Consider the following 14762-nt stretch of genomic DNA (forward strand, 5'->3'; position numbering starts at 1 on the left):
AAGAATTGCCCTCGGGGCTGTCACAGTGGCCCTATTCTCATCAAAATGAACAGATATATAGGTCTAGGCCCAACCACTTGTTAGCCACTTGTTGAAAATTGCATTAATCTCCAGGATCACTCACACCATGGCTTTCCCGAATAATTTTCTCCAAATTGGTTAAACCTTCCCGTGTTCTCCAAGCAGCAGAAAGTGACACCGAACTGCCGTTCATCACGTCTTCCGCATCTACCACAGCCCCAATCATCATGGCAAGTCGAATGGCGGTAGCTCCGTGTTTCTTGAAACTTTCTAGATCATCACTAAGGGAGACGACCAAAGCTGTCAAGATACCAGTGCAAAAGCCCACGACATCGGTGTCCTTCGTCTTCTTCCATGCATCCCATCCTGACTCATTGTGCCTTAGTTCGAGATATTCCGTGTAGGATACCAGGTGGGAAATGACACAAAGCGGAGTCAAAACAATGTTTGGCAGATGGGTTGCTTCTGTTATACTGGCCAGATCGCCAGTTCCAATCTGTTGACTCAATGCTTTTAACAACGAAGCACCAGGCACGACCTTAAGCCGAGAGATACCGTTGCTAAGGTCATTGAACCGATCTGGAAGCTCTGCAACGACATGGTTGACCCAACCGAGTTGCATTGAATTTGCAATGCTGGCCTGGAGCTTCCAAAATGATTCTTGATTGAAAGCAAGGGCTTGGGGTCCAAATATTAAGATGTTTTGTGGAGCTTCTTGATACATGATGTCAATGGAGTCAGATGTTGCGACTCAATGCAAATTGAACGGAACACCTGACTATTTCTGGTATACAGATTCCGGCTGATTCAAATAACTCGTTGAAAATGTCGTAATCTGCACTTTTTATGCTTTTGTCACGACACACCTATAACGTGCTAATGTACGGATAGCGCTTAGAAGGCATAAAGATACATACACGCATGGGCACGCGTGGAAATTCGGAGGATCGCGCCCAGTGCTGCGGCGGGTTTCTGCCTGTCGAACAAGCTTATCGTCTAATATCCCCCTATATCCCGCTACATCGTGGTCCCTGGTTCATGAATGTCACACTAACCTCGGGTGTATCAATATACCCCGGAGAGGGAGATGACCTGGAGTTTTCATTCCCCGTGGACAGGTCTAAACCATATACTGATCCATTATTGAAAGAGCCATCTTTGTGATGAGTTGTGGTTGGTTTCAATGCGTGGTTTCTTTCCGTGGTTGCATCACGGCCGGAGTATCTATTGATTTGCCAAGCTCTTTGGCCCCGTAGATCAAATCGCAAGGCAAAATTAACGTCAATGTGGTGGTACTAGCACATTAGATACCCTCTCCGATAATAGCAACCAAAGCAACCGTGTGACTTTATGGCTGAGTTCAAAATTAAAACTTCCCAGGTGGACAATCTCTATTTGGGGAGCGTCCCTCAAATCCAGGCCCACGCACATAAACAAGCAAAAAGATAAATTCGGACAACTAGCACAAGAAAAGGCTGGATCCCATCGAGGACGTTTTTCTCGCCGAAAAATTCGTGTCAAAGTGTCGAAAACTATCTATCATGCCTGAAACACAGCCTAACGGTATGCCCATTGCAATAGTTGGCATGGGCTGCAGGTTTGCGGGCAATGCCACCAGTCCAGAGAAGCTATGGGAGATGTTAGAACATGGAGAGAGTGCTTGGAGCGAAATCCCATCTTCTCGATTCAATCTGGATGGATGGTATCATCCCAACCATGAGAACATCAGCACAGTAACTCACCCTCCCTGGCTAGTGAATTCGTGCATTCTTGGTCGAAATTCATTCGTTGACGAAATACGGCTTTATTTTAGACAAACGTTCGAGGTGGTCATTTTCTCAAACAGAACTTGGGCCTCTTTGACGCAAATTTCTTCGGTCTCTCGGCCGAAACTGCTTCGGTAAGAGTGTCCTATTGGCTAAAACAGAAGAAATGTTTTAACAACAATCAGACAATGGATCCACAATACCGACTGTTGCTCGAAGCTGTATATGAGGCATTAGAAAATGGCAAGTACACTTAACCAAGATCTCGCATTTGTTGTTAATGAAGGAATTGGAATAGCTGGCATGCCTTTGGACCGGATTGCGAAAACAAAAACGTCCGTTTTCTCCGGGGCATTTTTTCATGACTATCAGGATGGTCACATGCGAGATGCGGAGAACTTGCCACGGTTTTTGATGACAGGGAATGGGGCTGCTATGGCATCAAACCGTATCTCGCACTTTTTTGATCTTCTTGGGCCAAGCATGACTATTGACACAGGCTGCAGCACTACTCTCACCGCGCTGCACCAAGCATGCCAGGGTCTTCGAGGTGGTGATGCAGATATGTCTATTGTGGGAGGGTCTAACCTGTTGATCAACCCGGATTACTTTGTCTCAATCTCTACTTTGGGGTGAGTCTTATCTGTTCCGGGCTCCTGGCATAAGCTGACAAATGGATATTAGGATGCTTTCGAAAGACGGCAAATCGTGAGTGTGACTTATATCTACGATATTCCAACCTAACTTTGCTTGTGTATAGGTATTCCTTTGACAGCCGAGCAAATGGCTACGGACGGGGAGAAGGCGTGGCGGCGATTGTTCTTAAAAGACTGGAGGATGCTGTCAAGTCTGGAGACCCAATCCGCGCGGTGATCCGGGACACGCATCTTAATCAAGACGGCAAGACAGAGACTATCACATCACCCAGTCGTCATGCCCAAGAACAGCTAATCCGTGAATGTTATGAGAAGGCCGATATCGACCCTTCTTGCACACAGTATTTTGAAGCCCATGGAACAGGTACACCGACTGGAGATCCAATCGAAGTCAGCGCGATTGCAAGCGTGTTTCGCGAAGGCCGATCATGCAAAAGGCCACTATACATTGGGTCTGTCAAGACAAACCTTGGTCATACAGAACCTACAAGTGGCCTCGCAAGTGTGATCAAAGTCACATTAGCGCTAGAACGCAAGATCATACCTCCCAGCATTAATTTTGAGGAACCCAATGAGCGGCTCACATTGGATAAATGGAATTTGAAAGTTCCTGTTCAATGCACAAGTTGGCCAGTTGGCCGTGATGGGACGCGAAGGGCATCTGTAAACAACTTCGGATATGGTGGAGCAAACGCACATGTCATTATGGAAGATTGGACACTAAAAAGCTCAATATTTTCTAGAAGGACTATGAACAGGATTGTCAACAGAGACCAAGTTGGCATGATTCCACCGCAGCTATTCATTTTAAGTGCAAAAGATGAGAACAGCTGCAGAACAATGGCATCTAACATGGAAGCCTACCTTCGGAAACACAATCCAGATGCCGAGAAAGAAGCTGAGTTTCTCAACAATCTTGCCTTTACGCTCGGTGAGCGCCGCTCTCGCTTTTCTTGGGCCTCTGTTTACCAAGCCTCGTCAATTTCGGAGCTTGGCGCGGCTTTCGGTAATGAGAAGCTGGTTGCAACACGGGCCGGTAATCGACCAAGGATCGGATTCATTTTTACAGGCCAGGGTGCTCAATGGCACGCTATGGGAAGGGAGCTTCTTGATACATATCCCGTGTTCAAATCCTCCATCCTCGAAGCTGAACAGTACCTCAAGGAGTTTGGGTGCAAGTGGTCACTTTTGCAAGAGCTTTGTCGCGACGCAGAAACCACACGTGTGGCTGAGACTTTGTTTGGCATGCCAGTCTGTACTGCCGTACAAATTTCACTCGTGCGGCTCTTGGACGTGTGGGGAATAACTCCGACTGCAGTCTGCAGCCACTCAAGTGGTGAAATTGCCGCAGCCTATGCGGTAGGGGCTCTGAGCTACCGATCAGCTATGGCAGCATGCTACAGTCGCTGTGAGATTGGGTCCGAGCTCATAGAAATGGACGGGGGAATGATTGCGGTCGGTCTAGATATTAGCGCGATTAACGATTACCTGAAAATTTCCAATGTGGGCGAGGCTAAGATCGCTTGCATCAATAGCCCGTCGAGCGTCACGGTATCTGGCGACATCACTGCAATCGAACAGCTTGAAGTCCTCCTCAAGGGTCAAGGCATATTTGCTCGCCGTCTCCGTGTTCGTACTGCATTCCATTCTCATCATATGCAACCATTGTACGAACCATATATGCAGAGTATGCAGGAAAGAATGGAAACAGGAGATCAAGCTTTACTGCCAATTATCTATGCATCACCCACCACTGGCATGCGGGTAAAAGATGCCACTCAGCTCTCTAGTCCCCAACACTGGGCTCAAAGCATGATAAAGCCAGTCTTGTTTCTTGATGCTTTTCGTCAAATGGCCTTGAATCCTGTTAGTGGAGAGGCTGAGATTGATATTGCTGTGGAGGTTGGTCCACATGCCGCACTTTCGGGTCCTGTTGGGGATATTCTTTTGATGCCTGAGTTCTGTAAAACCAGCATATCGTACCTGTCTTGTTTGATCCGTGATAATAATGCGGTATACACTATGCAGGCGCTCGCGGCTCAGCTGCTCTGTAAAGGAGTTACTGTCAATCTCAAAGGCATCAATTTTCCTACCGGCAAAGACCATCTTTCCGTTATAACTGACTTGCCCTCCTATCCGTGGAATCATCAGATGCGTCATTGGGATGAGTGCCGAGCCAACAAATCCCATCGAGTGAAGCAGTTCGGATATCACGATCTTATTGGGTCTCTTGTTGATGGCACCAATTTCCTTGCCCCTACCTGGAGGCACACCATCCGACTCTCGGACATGCCCTGGGTCCGGGAACACACCGTCCAATCGAATGTGATATATCCTGGGGCTGGCTATATTTGCATGGCAATTGAAGCAGCTCGTCAACTAGTCACGACATCCGCTCAGAATATAAACGGCTATCGCCTTCGAGATGTTGATATTATGCACGCTCTCATCATTCCCGATGGAGCAAGAGGAGTCGAAGTTCAGCTGAGTCTGCAGTCTGTGAGCGAGAAGGCTATAGGGGTTCAGGGCTGGCGAGAATTCAAAGTATATTCAGTTGGAGCGGAAGACAAGTGGACTGAGCATTGCAAAGGGCTCATCCTTGTTGAATTCCTAGCTGATAGTGAACCAATTTCCCACCAAAAATGTTCCACTCTTACCCTTCGACCTTGTTATCTTAAATGTGTCGACGCGGAAGATATATATTCATCACTGAGAACAAACGCCATATATCATGGCAAAATATTCCAAAATATTGAATCTGTGCAAGTTGGTCAAAGCCAAGCTGTGGTTGTCTTGTCTATTCCAAATGTTGCATGTATGATGCCGGAACACTACCAAAAAACACATGTTCTCCATCCGATCACATTAGACTCAGTGTTTGTGTCTGCTTATGGCGCACTGCTTGGAAGCAACTCGAAACAGGAAAGTTCAATAGTACCGAAGAGGATCAAAAGCTTATGGGTATCTGGAACGATTGGCTCTCAACATGGTCATCAATTCAAATCCTACGTTAAGATTGAACATGTCGACTACAGGCAATTCAAATCCAAAATAACCATGTTTGATTCGCAAGAGATTGATGACTCGCACCCGCCTGTTCTGGTTATGGACGGATTTCTCTGTCAGTCTCTCGGGGTAGCTCATTGTCGAGAACCAGGGCCAAACAACAGTGACATATGCAGTAAACTGAATTGGGCTCCCGACATATCTTTAATGAGCCCAGGTGTGCTCTCAAAGCAGCTCAGCTTTGCATTGGATACACGAGAGGAGCAAACCATCCTCAATTTGAGGCGAGCTTGCTTTCACTACATCCATGATGCGCTAGCATCCTTGACTTTGGCGGACATACAGCGGCTAGAATGGCACCATAAAAAATTTTATACTTGGATGAAGCTTCAAGTAAATTTAGCTCTCGATGACGAGCTGGCAGCTTCCAGCTCAGAGTGGATCAAAGATAACGAGGAAGAGAAAAGACACCTCTTTGATATTGTTGGCTTGTCTAGCGTCAATGGCGAAGCTGTTTGTCACTTGGGGACACATTTACTCTCAATCCTGACGCAGAAGGCTACTCCTCTGGAACTTTTGATGGAGGGAAAATTACTGCACAAATATTATCGGGGGGCTCTCAAGTTTTCACGATGCAATATTCAGCTTGCCAAACTTGCGAAACATCTTATTCACAAAAATCCTCGAGCTAAGATTCTTGAGATTGGTGCTGGTACCGGTGGCACAACCCAATCACTGCTAGAGGTCATTGGGAATGGCAGAAAATGCGGTTGGGGCCCATTTGCATCCGAATATCATTTTACAGATATTTCTTCGGGGTTCTTTGCGGAATCTCAGGATCAATATGGGGACTGGAGTGATATTATGACTTACCGGAAGTTGGACATTGAACTTGACCCTGCACAACAAGGCTTTGAATGCGGTAGCTACGATATTATCGTTGCGGGTCAAGTACTGCATGCAACTAAGACTATGAGATCAACGATGAGGAATGTGCGTAGCTTATTGAAGCCTGGTGGGAAACTATTACTCATGGAGAGTACGAAAGATCAGATGGACATGCAATTCGTGTTTGGGCTTTTGCCGGGTTGGTGGCTCAGTATTTCTCCTACTCCCCATGCAGCCAAGTCTTAACTAACCCAGTTCCTAGGCGAGGACGAGCGGGAAACGAGTCCAATCCTTTCGGTATCTTTGTGGGATAAGGTGCTGAAGAGCACTGGATTCAGTGGCTGTGATCTAGACATCCATGACTGTGAACGTGAGGATGTTTATACTTTCAGCGTCATCATGTCTACCGCCATCCCCGATCAACTCGAAACTTCAACACCTCATCCGATTGCTCTAGTCACGAACACAATCTCTTTGTTCTGCTATAGCACATGGATGAAGACGCTGCAGGATTCCGTTGCTACTGTCACCGATGGAAGTTTAATCAGTGTCGAATCAATTGAGTCTGTCGATGCCACTGGTAAGTTTTGCATTTTCCTCGGTGACATCGACCAGTCAATGCTACTGAAACCTTCGGCAGCGGAGTTCCGGGCCATTGTAAGCCTCGTTCTTCGCTGCAAAGGCCTACTTTGGGTCACTCGTGGCGGATCAATTGATTGCAAAACGCCTCAACAGGCAATCAGCTCCGGGTTTCTTCGTACCCTTCGTCTTGAAAACACCCAGAATAAGTATATTTCTCTCGATCTGGACCCTCAGCCACCTGCCCCAGGTCCCCAGCAGGCTAACGCCATTTCCAAAATTCTTGCCTGTGTTATGGGGAGCACAATCACCAATAGCTTCGATCGTGAATTTGAATTTGCAGAGCGCGATGGCACAATACTTATTCCCAGACTCGTTAAGGACTTTGAAAGAAATTATTTCATATCAGCAGGCTCTAATTTCCCTTCGAAGATAGTTTCAGGTTCTTTTATTGAACGAGGTGCAATGAGCGACAGAATCCTGAAGCTGGACGTCAAGTCTTCCGGCCTCTTGGAGACATTGACTTACAAGGAGATTTTGGAATATGATACCTCCATGGATCCAGAATATATTGAAATTGAACCCAGGGCATTTGGCCTAAATTTTCGGGACGTGATGGCCGCCATGGGGCAGCTCAACGAGACAGTCATGGGCTTAGAATGCTCCGGTGTCATCACTCGTGTAGGAACTGGTGCTGCGTCCCACGGTTTCTCCGTTGGATGCCATGTCATCGCACTAGTTGATGGCAAATACCAGAATCGTATTCAAGTTCCCTGGATTGTTGCTTGTCCCATGTCCCAGTTCGACTTTGTGAAGGCTGCGTCAATACCCATGGTATTCACCACGGCATACATCTCTTTATATGACACAGCAAAACTCTACAAAGGGCAATCCATTTTGATCCATGCAGCAACCGGTGGCGTTGGACAGGCTGCAATCATGCTTGCTCAGCATCTTGGGGCTGAGATATTTGCAACTGCTGGTTCTTCAGAGAAACGCAAGTTCATCACATCCAAATTTGGTGTATCGGAAGACCATGTCTTTTCCAGTCGTGACCGAACGTTTGGTTCCAAGTTGATGTCAATCACGGGTGGACAAGGCGTCAATGTCGTGCTTAATTGTTTATCAGGCAAACTTCTACAGGAAAGCTTCAACTGCCTCGCTCCGTTCGGGCATTTCGTCGAGATCGGAAAGTTTGATTCGGAGAATAACAACTACCTGGAAATGGCGCCTTTCACTCGTGTCACATCGTTCTCTTCAATTGATATCCTCGCATTAGTCAGGCTAGGGAGCCCAATCATCCACCGCACTTTGACTAGTGTTTCCAAGCTTCTAGAACAGGGATTGATTCATCCTGTCGACCCTATTATGGCTCTCCCCCTTTCTGATGTTGAAAAGGCATTTCGTCTCATGCAGGTGGGTAAGCATATGGGCAAAATTATTTTGTCCGTTGATGATTGCGTGGTCCCGGTAAGTACAATAAGTTCGTGTTCTTTGTATCTCACATCAGACGCTAACGAAACGTAGTATATCCCCCTTACGCCTTCTGTAAAACTCCGACCAGACGCTTCGTACCTGATTGCTGGTGGCGTTGGTGGTATTGGAAAATCTATCGCGGAGTGGCTACTAGCGCATGGTGCCAAAAGTCTAATTCTGATGTCCCGGAGTGCTACTACCGGAGCGAGCACAACAACCTTTGTCGCAGAGCTCGAAAAGTCGCATCCTGGTTCGAAAATCAAACTGGTCGGGTGTGATATATCAAAAGAATCCGAATTGGTCATCGCCCTGGACGAATGTGTTGGGGATGTTCCCCCAATACGCGGAGTTGTCCAGGCCGCCATGGTCCTCCAGGATTCTATTCTTGAAAACATGAGCATGGATGATTACAATTCTGCCATGTTTCCCAAAGTTCAGGGGACATGGAACCTTCATCAGCACATCCACGGCGATTTGGAGTTTTTCATTTTACTCTCCTCTTTGGCCGGCGTTATCGGCAACCCAAGCCAGTCCAACTATACAGGTGGAGGCGCCTTCCAAGATGCGCTTGCCAGATACCGTGTGAGCAAGGGGCTTCCAGGGGTATCTTTAGATATCGGAGCCGTCAAGAATGTGGGCTATGTCGCATCAAACAAATCAATCTACGACAGGCTGGAAAAAATGGGGTTTAGACTTCTCGGTGAGGACGAGATATTGTCGGCCTTTGAGTCGGCCATTCTCTATCCATCCCCCCAGATTATGGTCGGTATCAACACCGCCCCATCTGAGCGCCATGACACGATCTTAGGTGGTGACGCGCGCTTTGATGCTCTCCGGTATATAAAACCAGCCAACATTGGTAGCAATATCTCAAAGCCTGTCACGCAGTCTGAGGGCCTTGCTGGTCAGCTTTCTTGTGCGTCATCACTGGAAGAAGCTTCCGGGATTGTTCTGCACGCACTAGTCAATAAATTGGCGGATATATTCATGATCCCCATGGAGGAAGTTGTCGACTCTAAGTCTATGGCAGACTTTGGCGTAGACTCTCTCGTGGCTGTTGGATTGCGGAATATGCTGGCTGTGCAAGCTGGTGCGGAAATTTCCATTTTCAATATTATGCAGAGTTCATCCCTTGCGGCTCTCTCTCATGCTGTCGCCTCAGCTAGCACACATGTCAATGTGTCATGATATTTGCTGGCTCGGTGGTGGAGTTTTTTGTAATGAAATAAAAATACAGAGAGTTTATTGATATGTTCGATGTGATTAACTTTTGTTTTCTCAAGTATAGCTCTTTTATTCAGTTCAGTATTCAATCACAAAACGAAGTTCTCCTTTACATACGGAGGCCTTTAAAAGTATTACGTCGGCCGACTTTACTAGCGGTAATAATTAGAGAGCGAATACTACCGAACACGATGAAACAGATCACACAGCCCCTCACCTTCCTGTTCTTCTTTCTATATCCCTCCCTACCAACCTACCAATATGCAAACCGAAATGGCAATTCGCGCGCAGGTCGTGACACTTAGGGCTTTTACTACTAAATCAAGTAGTGAGATTGCCAACCTAAAAGGTCTGTCTATCAGCTCTGTGAACCGTATATACGCGCGAGCTATCGAAAGGGGTTTCAACCCACACGAAGATCCTCTGATTCATGATCGTTATATTGAAGATAAACCTCGACCCGGAAGACCTGCAAAACAAGATACCCCTAGGCAAGAAATCATTATTTCGAAGGTTCGATCAGATCGTTATGGACGGGAGAAATCCTATGCTGATCTTGCTGGTGATCTTAGCAAGCTTAGGATCGATATATCTGCCGAAACCCTTTGCCGATTTCTGAAAAAAATGGTTTTCAGAAGACCATACTGACTCGGAAGTCTAGATTGACACTAGCGATGACGGGGCTCGTCTCGAATGGGCTTTAGAACGTTAAAACTAGACAATTAAAGACTGCGAAAATAACATTTAGTCAGACAAAGCTTCCGTTATTTTGCTTTATCGACGAGGTGGATATTGAATTTAGCGAACTCCGAGTGAAGCTTAATCTCGATATTATATCCGTAAGCGCTCGAAAGGGGCTTTGGAGTTTATGTTTTAAGGCCATTTTACTTATGATAAAAAAGGATTTTGTCACTACTAGATACCCAAGACTACTTCTAAGAAACGCGAAGCCGAGAAAGCTATGAACAAATTGAAAACGTTCTTAGAGCCTAAACCTCATTAGGAAAAAAAGATCACGAATAGTATACGACGCTTACATCTTTGTTAAACACTAGGTCGTTAACGTTAATGGCGGTTTAATCAATAAACCGGTAAACTATCTCGAACTTCACGGTGTAGAATTAACTAATAGCGATACTAAAAGCATATTTTAATACGAAAATTGCTATCTTTTACGAAATAATATGCTATTAATCATCCGAATACGATTTTTTAACGCACTATCGCATGCACATTAGTTTAAAAAGCGAATTTACAGTATTTGTAACGTATAGCGCCTACTTTGGTGCCCGAATTCGCCTGATTTAAATGCGATTGAACCTACTTGGTTTGGGTTAAAGTGACGTACTACAAGAAAGGATGCACCAAAAATAAGGCAGAAGCTTATATTATATGGAAATCAGCGTGGGATGAGCTTCCTCGGGAGCAAATTTAGGCCTGGATAGAGGGTATACCTTGGCATATCCGGCAGATTATAGCATGTGTGGGTGGCAATTAGTATCAAGAAGGTCGTGATAAGATATAGGGGTTGAATGGATATAATACCAACACTCATAGGCCTTTCCTAATATAGTAAGGTGGTACGGTAGATCAACGCAATAATTTTGAGGGCCTCCTCCGTAGCGGAACCCCATATCGTACCATTACACCGACATATAACGACAGATTCATATGACAGGGTAATATGTAATTTTATTGTATTGCTCTTTCGAAGGTTCCAGCAGGGCGGTATAACTGACAAGACTGGTCTATCTTAATTACTTCCAAGGTTGGTAGCATTGAACCAAAAGAAGGGAACGAGTGATTAACAAGCTTGTTTCATGGGACTAGCATTGTCCTAACAAAATGAACAACATATGTCGGCCTAATCATAGACAGCTTGCTTGTTGCCAAAGAAGTTTCATTTTGTTCGAAACCCTGTTGCTCTTTCCGTCAATAAGTAGCTTGTTACACTGAGCGACGTACAACACGGAATAATATACCCCATGAGATTCATATTTTCTCTGAAAGATCAAGATGCCCCAAGCCGAGCCCCAGCTGATTTCTCATTAATCAGAAGCTATTTGGGGTAGTAAGCCATGAGTAAAGTTCCACACTAGACCGCTATTGTGAGCGATGAAAGCTGCTCCCGTATACCATGTACTGCGCTTCCCCTGCAGTGAGTAAAGGTTGCTGTAAAAACCATCTCTAATAGCTTGGGCCGGAACGCTTAGTTTGAACGGCGTGTGGGATTTGAACTTGAGGATATGGGGGGTGGTGACAGTCAAGTTCTGCGCAGTTTGTATATTTTGAATGGCCAGAATAACAGCCTTCTCCACATCCTCTCGAGTCATCTCGGATGGGCTCCGGTACCAAACGTAGAAAATGCCCGGAATTCGGGTACTGGTAATTTGTGAAGCAGAGGGCTGCTGAGGAATATTGTATGTGACGGCTGAATAGTTCGCGTTGATCCACTGGTACCCAGAAGGTAGACCAGTATTATTGAGGAGCACGGTATAATATCCCTTGTAGTCCCATTGTGAAAATAGCCGACGCTCCTCCGGGTTCAGGTCAAATGGCTTCATGTTTTCTAGAGTTGGTGGAATGGTTATCAGAACCTTCGATGCTTGAACGAGTTTTGCCCCCTTGCGAGTCTTGACGGCTAGGGACACGTTTCCTTTTTCCGTCCTTGTTGCAGCTGTCACCCCTGAATGAATAAGGGCGTTGGATCCCAGTTCGGCGAGAGCCTTGAGGTAAATTTCGGCGTTATTTTGGTGTGCTGTTCCTAAACTACTCCCGGTCATTTCAAACAAATAGGCTGGATCTACCATCTTCATCACGTCAATTGTGGATTGCTGGAGAGGGTTCGAAAGGCCCTGGGCGCCGAAGTATATGGCGAATGCAACATCGGACAAATTGTATTTCGTGAGGAAATCCCTCAGAGGCAACAAAAGATCTGCGGCAACAGGCTGGGGGACATTCCAGGTCGAGTCCAGCCAAGGGTATTTGGCGAGTTGGGTAGCCCAACCGGTTAAATCTCGGCTAGGATTGATAGTAAGAGGTTTCCCAGTGTTAAAGTCTGCCAATAAAAAGATATTGTTGGACCCAGTGTAGTTCACAACCGGGACTCCGAAGTGAGCAAAATAATCACGAGTGATGCTGCTGTTCAGAAATGCCTGCACACCATAGTCTATCGTGACGTTGGTGGAATGATCCCTGTAAGTGTTTGTGTGGCCACCCAGATGTTTCTTTTTCTCCACAACCACAACATTCTGGCCCATTTCGCGCAGATTGATAGCGGCATAAGTGCCCGAGGACCCACCTCCAATGATCGCAACATCAGCCACGATTATATCTGCAGGATCGTAGTTTTTGGGATCAAGAACATTACGGAAAGCTGGCATAACCAGGCAATAACTGGTCAGAAGCGAGAGTTTTGAGAACCACATAGCTCTCCGATGCAAGTTGAGCGGGGATTTCTATTTCACTTCATTAGCCCGGACCTGAAGCAATAGTTTGCTCTCTATGACTCGCCTCTTCTTTACAATATTTGAATCTTGAATAAAATATACCCGTTTGCTTCTTGAGCTATGGTTTACGAGATCTTTAAAAGCCAACAAATTGATAGAGATAGGAAAGTCTTACATCGGCGACTTAAGTCATAATCATCACTTCCGTATGGAGGAAATTCCACAATTAAATCACCCGTTATGAGTTTGCACATGAAACAGAAACCAAACCAATCACACTGACTGAAAGAAATATCTCAACTGATATTGTGTTCAAGCTTCCTTGCAATACTCCGCGTTGGAACTGTCAGTAATCTTACAGTCGGTTTTGTTGGATAGTATGAAGCACTAGCTTCTGGCTAACTTTTCAAAATCAATCTACTTAGCTGTAGACCATAGGTCTGGCCTATCTAACATCTTATAGTGTTAAGAGGTCTTAAAATAAAGCCATACGAGGTGAGTACTAGCGCGTAACGGCAAGTGGGGCCGGAAATTAAGCGTTTGCTCTTTATGTCTACGAATTTGTATACGCGGTATGTATTCACAATCGAACAGGCCCTGAGAAAGTTCAATCTTCTCTATACGAGAGCGCACTTGTCATAGAATACAAGCAAAGTCAAAGGAAATTACCTAGGTAGACTTTCTTAGGAAAGTGTGACCTGAAAAGAAAGTCCGGAACACTGGTGTTGAATCCCGTGTCCGAAACCCGTCTCACTTGAACTCCCCAAAACGAGTTTCGACCAACCCAACTTTCAACCCAGTACAACCTCGAATATGAAGCTCATTGTAGCTGGTGCGACTGGCCTATTGGGCACTGAGATCATCAGGCAGAGCCTGCAGATCCCCGAGATTACGCAGGTCATTGCTTTGGCTCGCAAGCCTATCCAAACCGACGGCAGCCTTGACTCCTCCAAATTGAAGAGCGTTATTATCCAAGACTATGGTGAATATTCAGATGAAGTGAAGTCGGAGTTTGATGGCGCTGACGCGTGTATCTGGTGTGTTGCAATCGGGGTTTCAAATCTCTTTCGCTTCCAAGGTTGGACTGTATGCTGACCAAATACCTTTTCGCGCGTCTAGGACTGTCGCCATCACCCCCTTTCGTACTAGGAGCTTCGACTTTGCTGAAGTCAAACGCGTCTGTCAAGATTGCACGAAATTAGGATTCGAAGCCATGTACCAGGCTGGACCCACGCGCCCCTTCCGGTTCATCTACTTGAGTGCAGATGGTACGCCCAGGGACCCAAGCAAGAAGCCAGCTATCATGGGAGAGTATCAGGTCATGCGTGTGAGTAAGCCATCACCCTATCTTAGGGATTCAATCTGACTCGATGGCTTCTGATCAACTAGTGCAACACCGAACTTATGGTCTTCGAATTTCCCAAAGAGAAAAAAGGTGTAGAGGTCTGCATCGCTCAGGCTGGCGTCATAGCAAATTCAACTACGTGGTCGAGAGCTTTAGTAGCAAATCTATTCCGTGTTGTCAACTTCATCGGACGCCCCTTCCCAAATATTGATAGGAATGAGCTTGCGGCGGCAGTCCTCGACCAGGCTGTGAACGGAATTGAGAAGGAAACTCTCTCAAACGCAGATTTAGTTCGTCTTGGGCAACAGGCGCTGAAGGCTCGCAAGTCGCAAACCTCCTGAGTTTTCGTGAA

General features: G+C 46.0%; 5 protein-coding genes across 5 annotated transcripts; 3 read left to right on the top strand and 2 right to left on the bottom strand.

Moving 5' to 3' along the window:
* Positions 1–103: 103 nt before the first annotated feature.
* Positions 104–745, bottom strand: N7529_006496 (Polyketide synthase; the record flags this gene model as incomplete). The annotated part of the gene is made up of 1 exon (XM_057242023.1): positions 104–745. The coding sequence occupies one exon, from the start codon at positions 743–745 to the stop codon at positions 104–106; it is 642 nt and encodes a 213-aa protein (XP_057097382.1).
* Positions 746–1562: 817 nt separating this feature from the next.
* Positions 1563–9580, top strand: N7529_006497 (type I polyketide synthase; the record flags this gene model as incomplete). Its single annotated transcript, XM_057242024.1, has 8 exons — positions 1563–1775; positions 1835–1921; positions 2025–2419; positions 2472–2495; positions 2548–6536; positions 6600–6917; positions 6978–8386; positions 8444–9580. The coding sequence occupies 8 exons, from the start codon at positions 1563–1565 to the stop codon at positions 9578–9580; spliced, it is 7572 nt and encodes a 2523-aa protein (XP_057097383.1).
* Positions 9581–9877: 297 nt separating this feature from the next.
* Positions 9878–10619, top strand: N7529_006498 (uncharacterized protein; the record flags this gene model as incomplete). Its single annotated transcript, XM_057242025.1, has 3 exons — positions 9878–10243; positions 10345–10455; positions 10536–10619. The coding sequence occupies 3 exons, from the start codon at positions 9878–9880 to the stop codon at positions 10617–10619; spliced, it is 561 nt and encodes a 186-aa protein (XP_057097384.1).
* A 1045-nt stretch (positions 10620–11664) lies between these two features.
* N7529_006499 (uncharacterized protein) lies at positions 11665–12999 on the bottom strand (the record flags this gene model as incomplete). The annotated part of the gene is made up of 1 exon (XM_057242026.1): positions 11665–12999. The coding sequence occupies one exon, from the start codon at positions 12997–12999 to the stop codon at positions 11665–11667; it is 1335 nt and encodes a 444-aa protein (XP_057097385.1).
* Positions 13000–13878: 879 nt separating this feature from the next.
* On the top strand, positions 13879–14751 carry N7529_006500 (uncharacterized protein; the record flags this gene model as incomplete). Its single annotated transcript, XM_057242027.1, has 3 exons — positions 13879–14102; positions 14185–14392; positions 14455–14751. The coding sequence occupies 3 exons, from the start codon at positions 13879–13881 to the stop codon at positions 14749–14751; spliced, it is 729 nt and encodes a 242-aa protein (XP_057097386.1).
* Positions 14752–14762: the final 11 nt, after the last annotated feature.

The sequence above is a fragment of the Penicillium soppii genome (genome assembly GCF_028829465.1).
Source record: "Penicillium soppii strain IBT 18220 chromosome Unknown utg000005l, whole genome shotgun sequence".
NCBI lineage: Eukaryota > Fungi > Ascomycota > Eurotiomycetes > Eurotiales > Aspergillaceae > Penicillium > Penicillium soppii.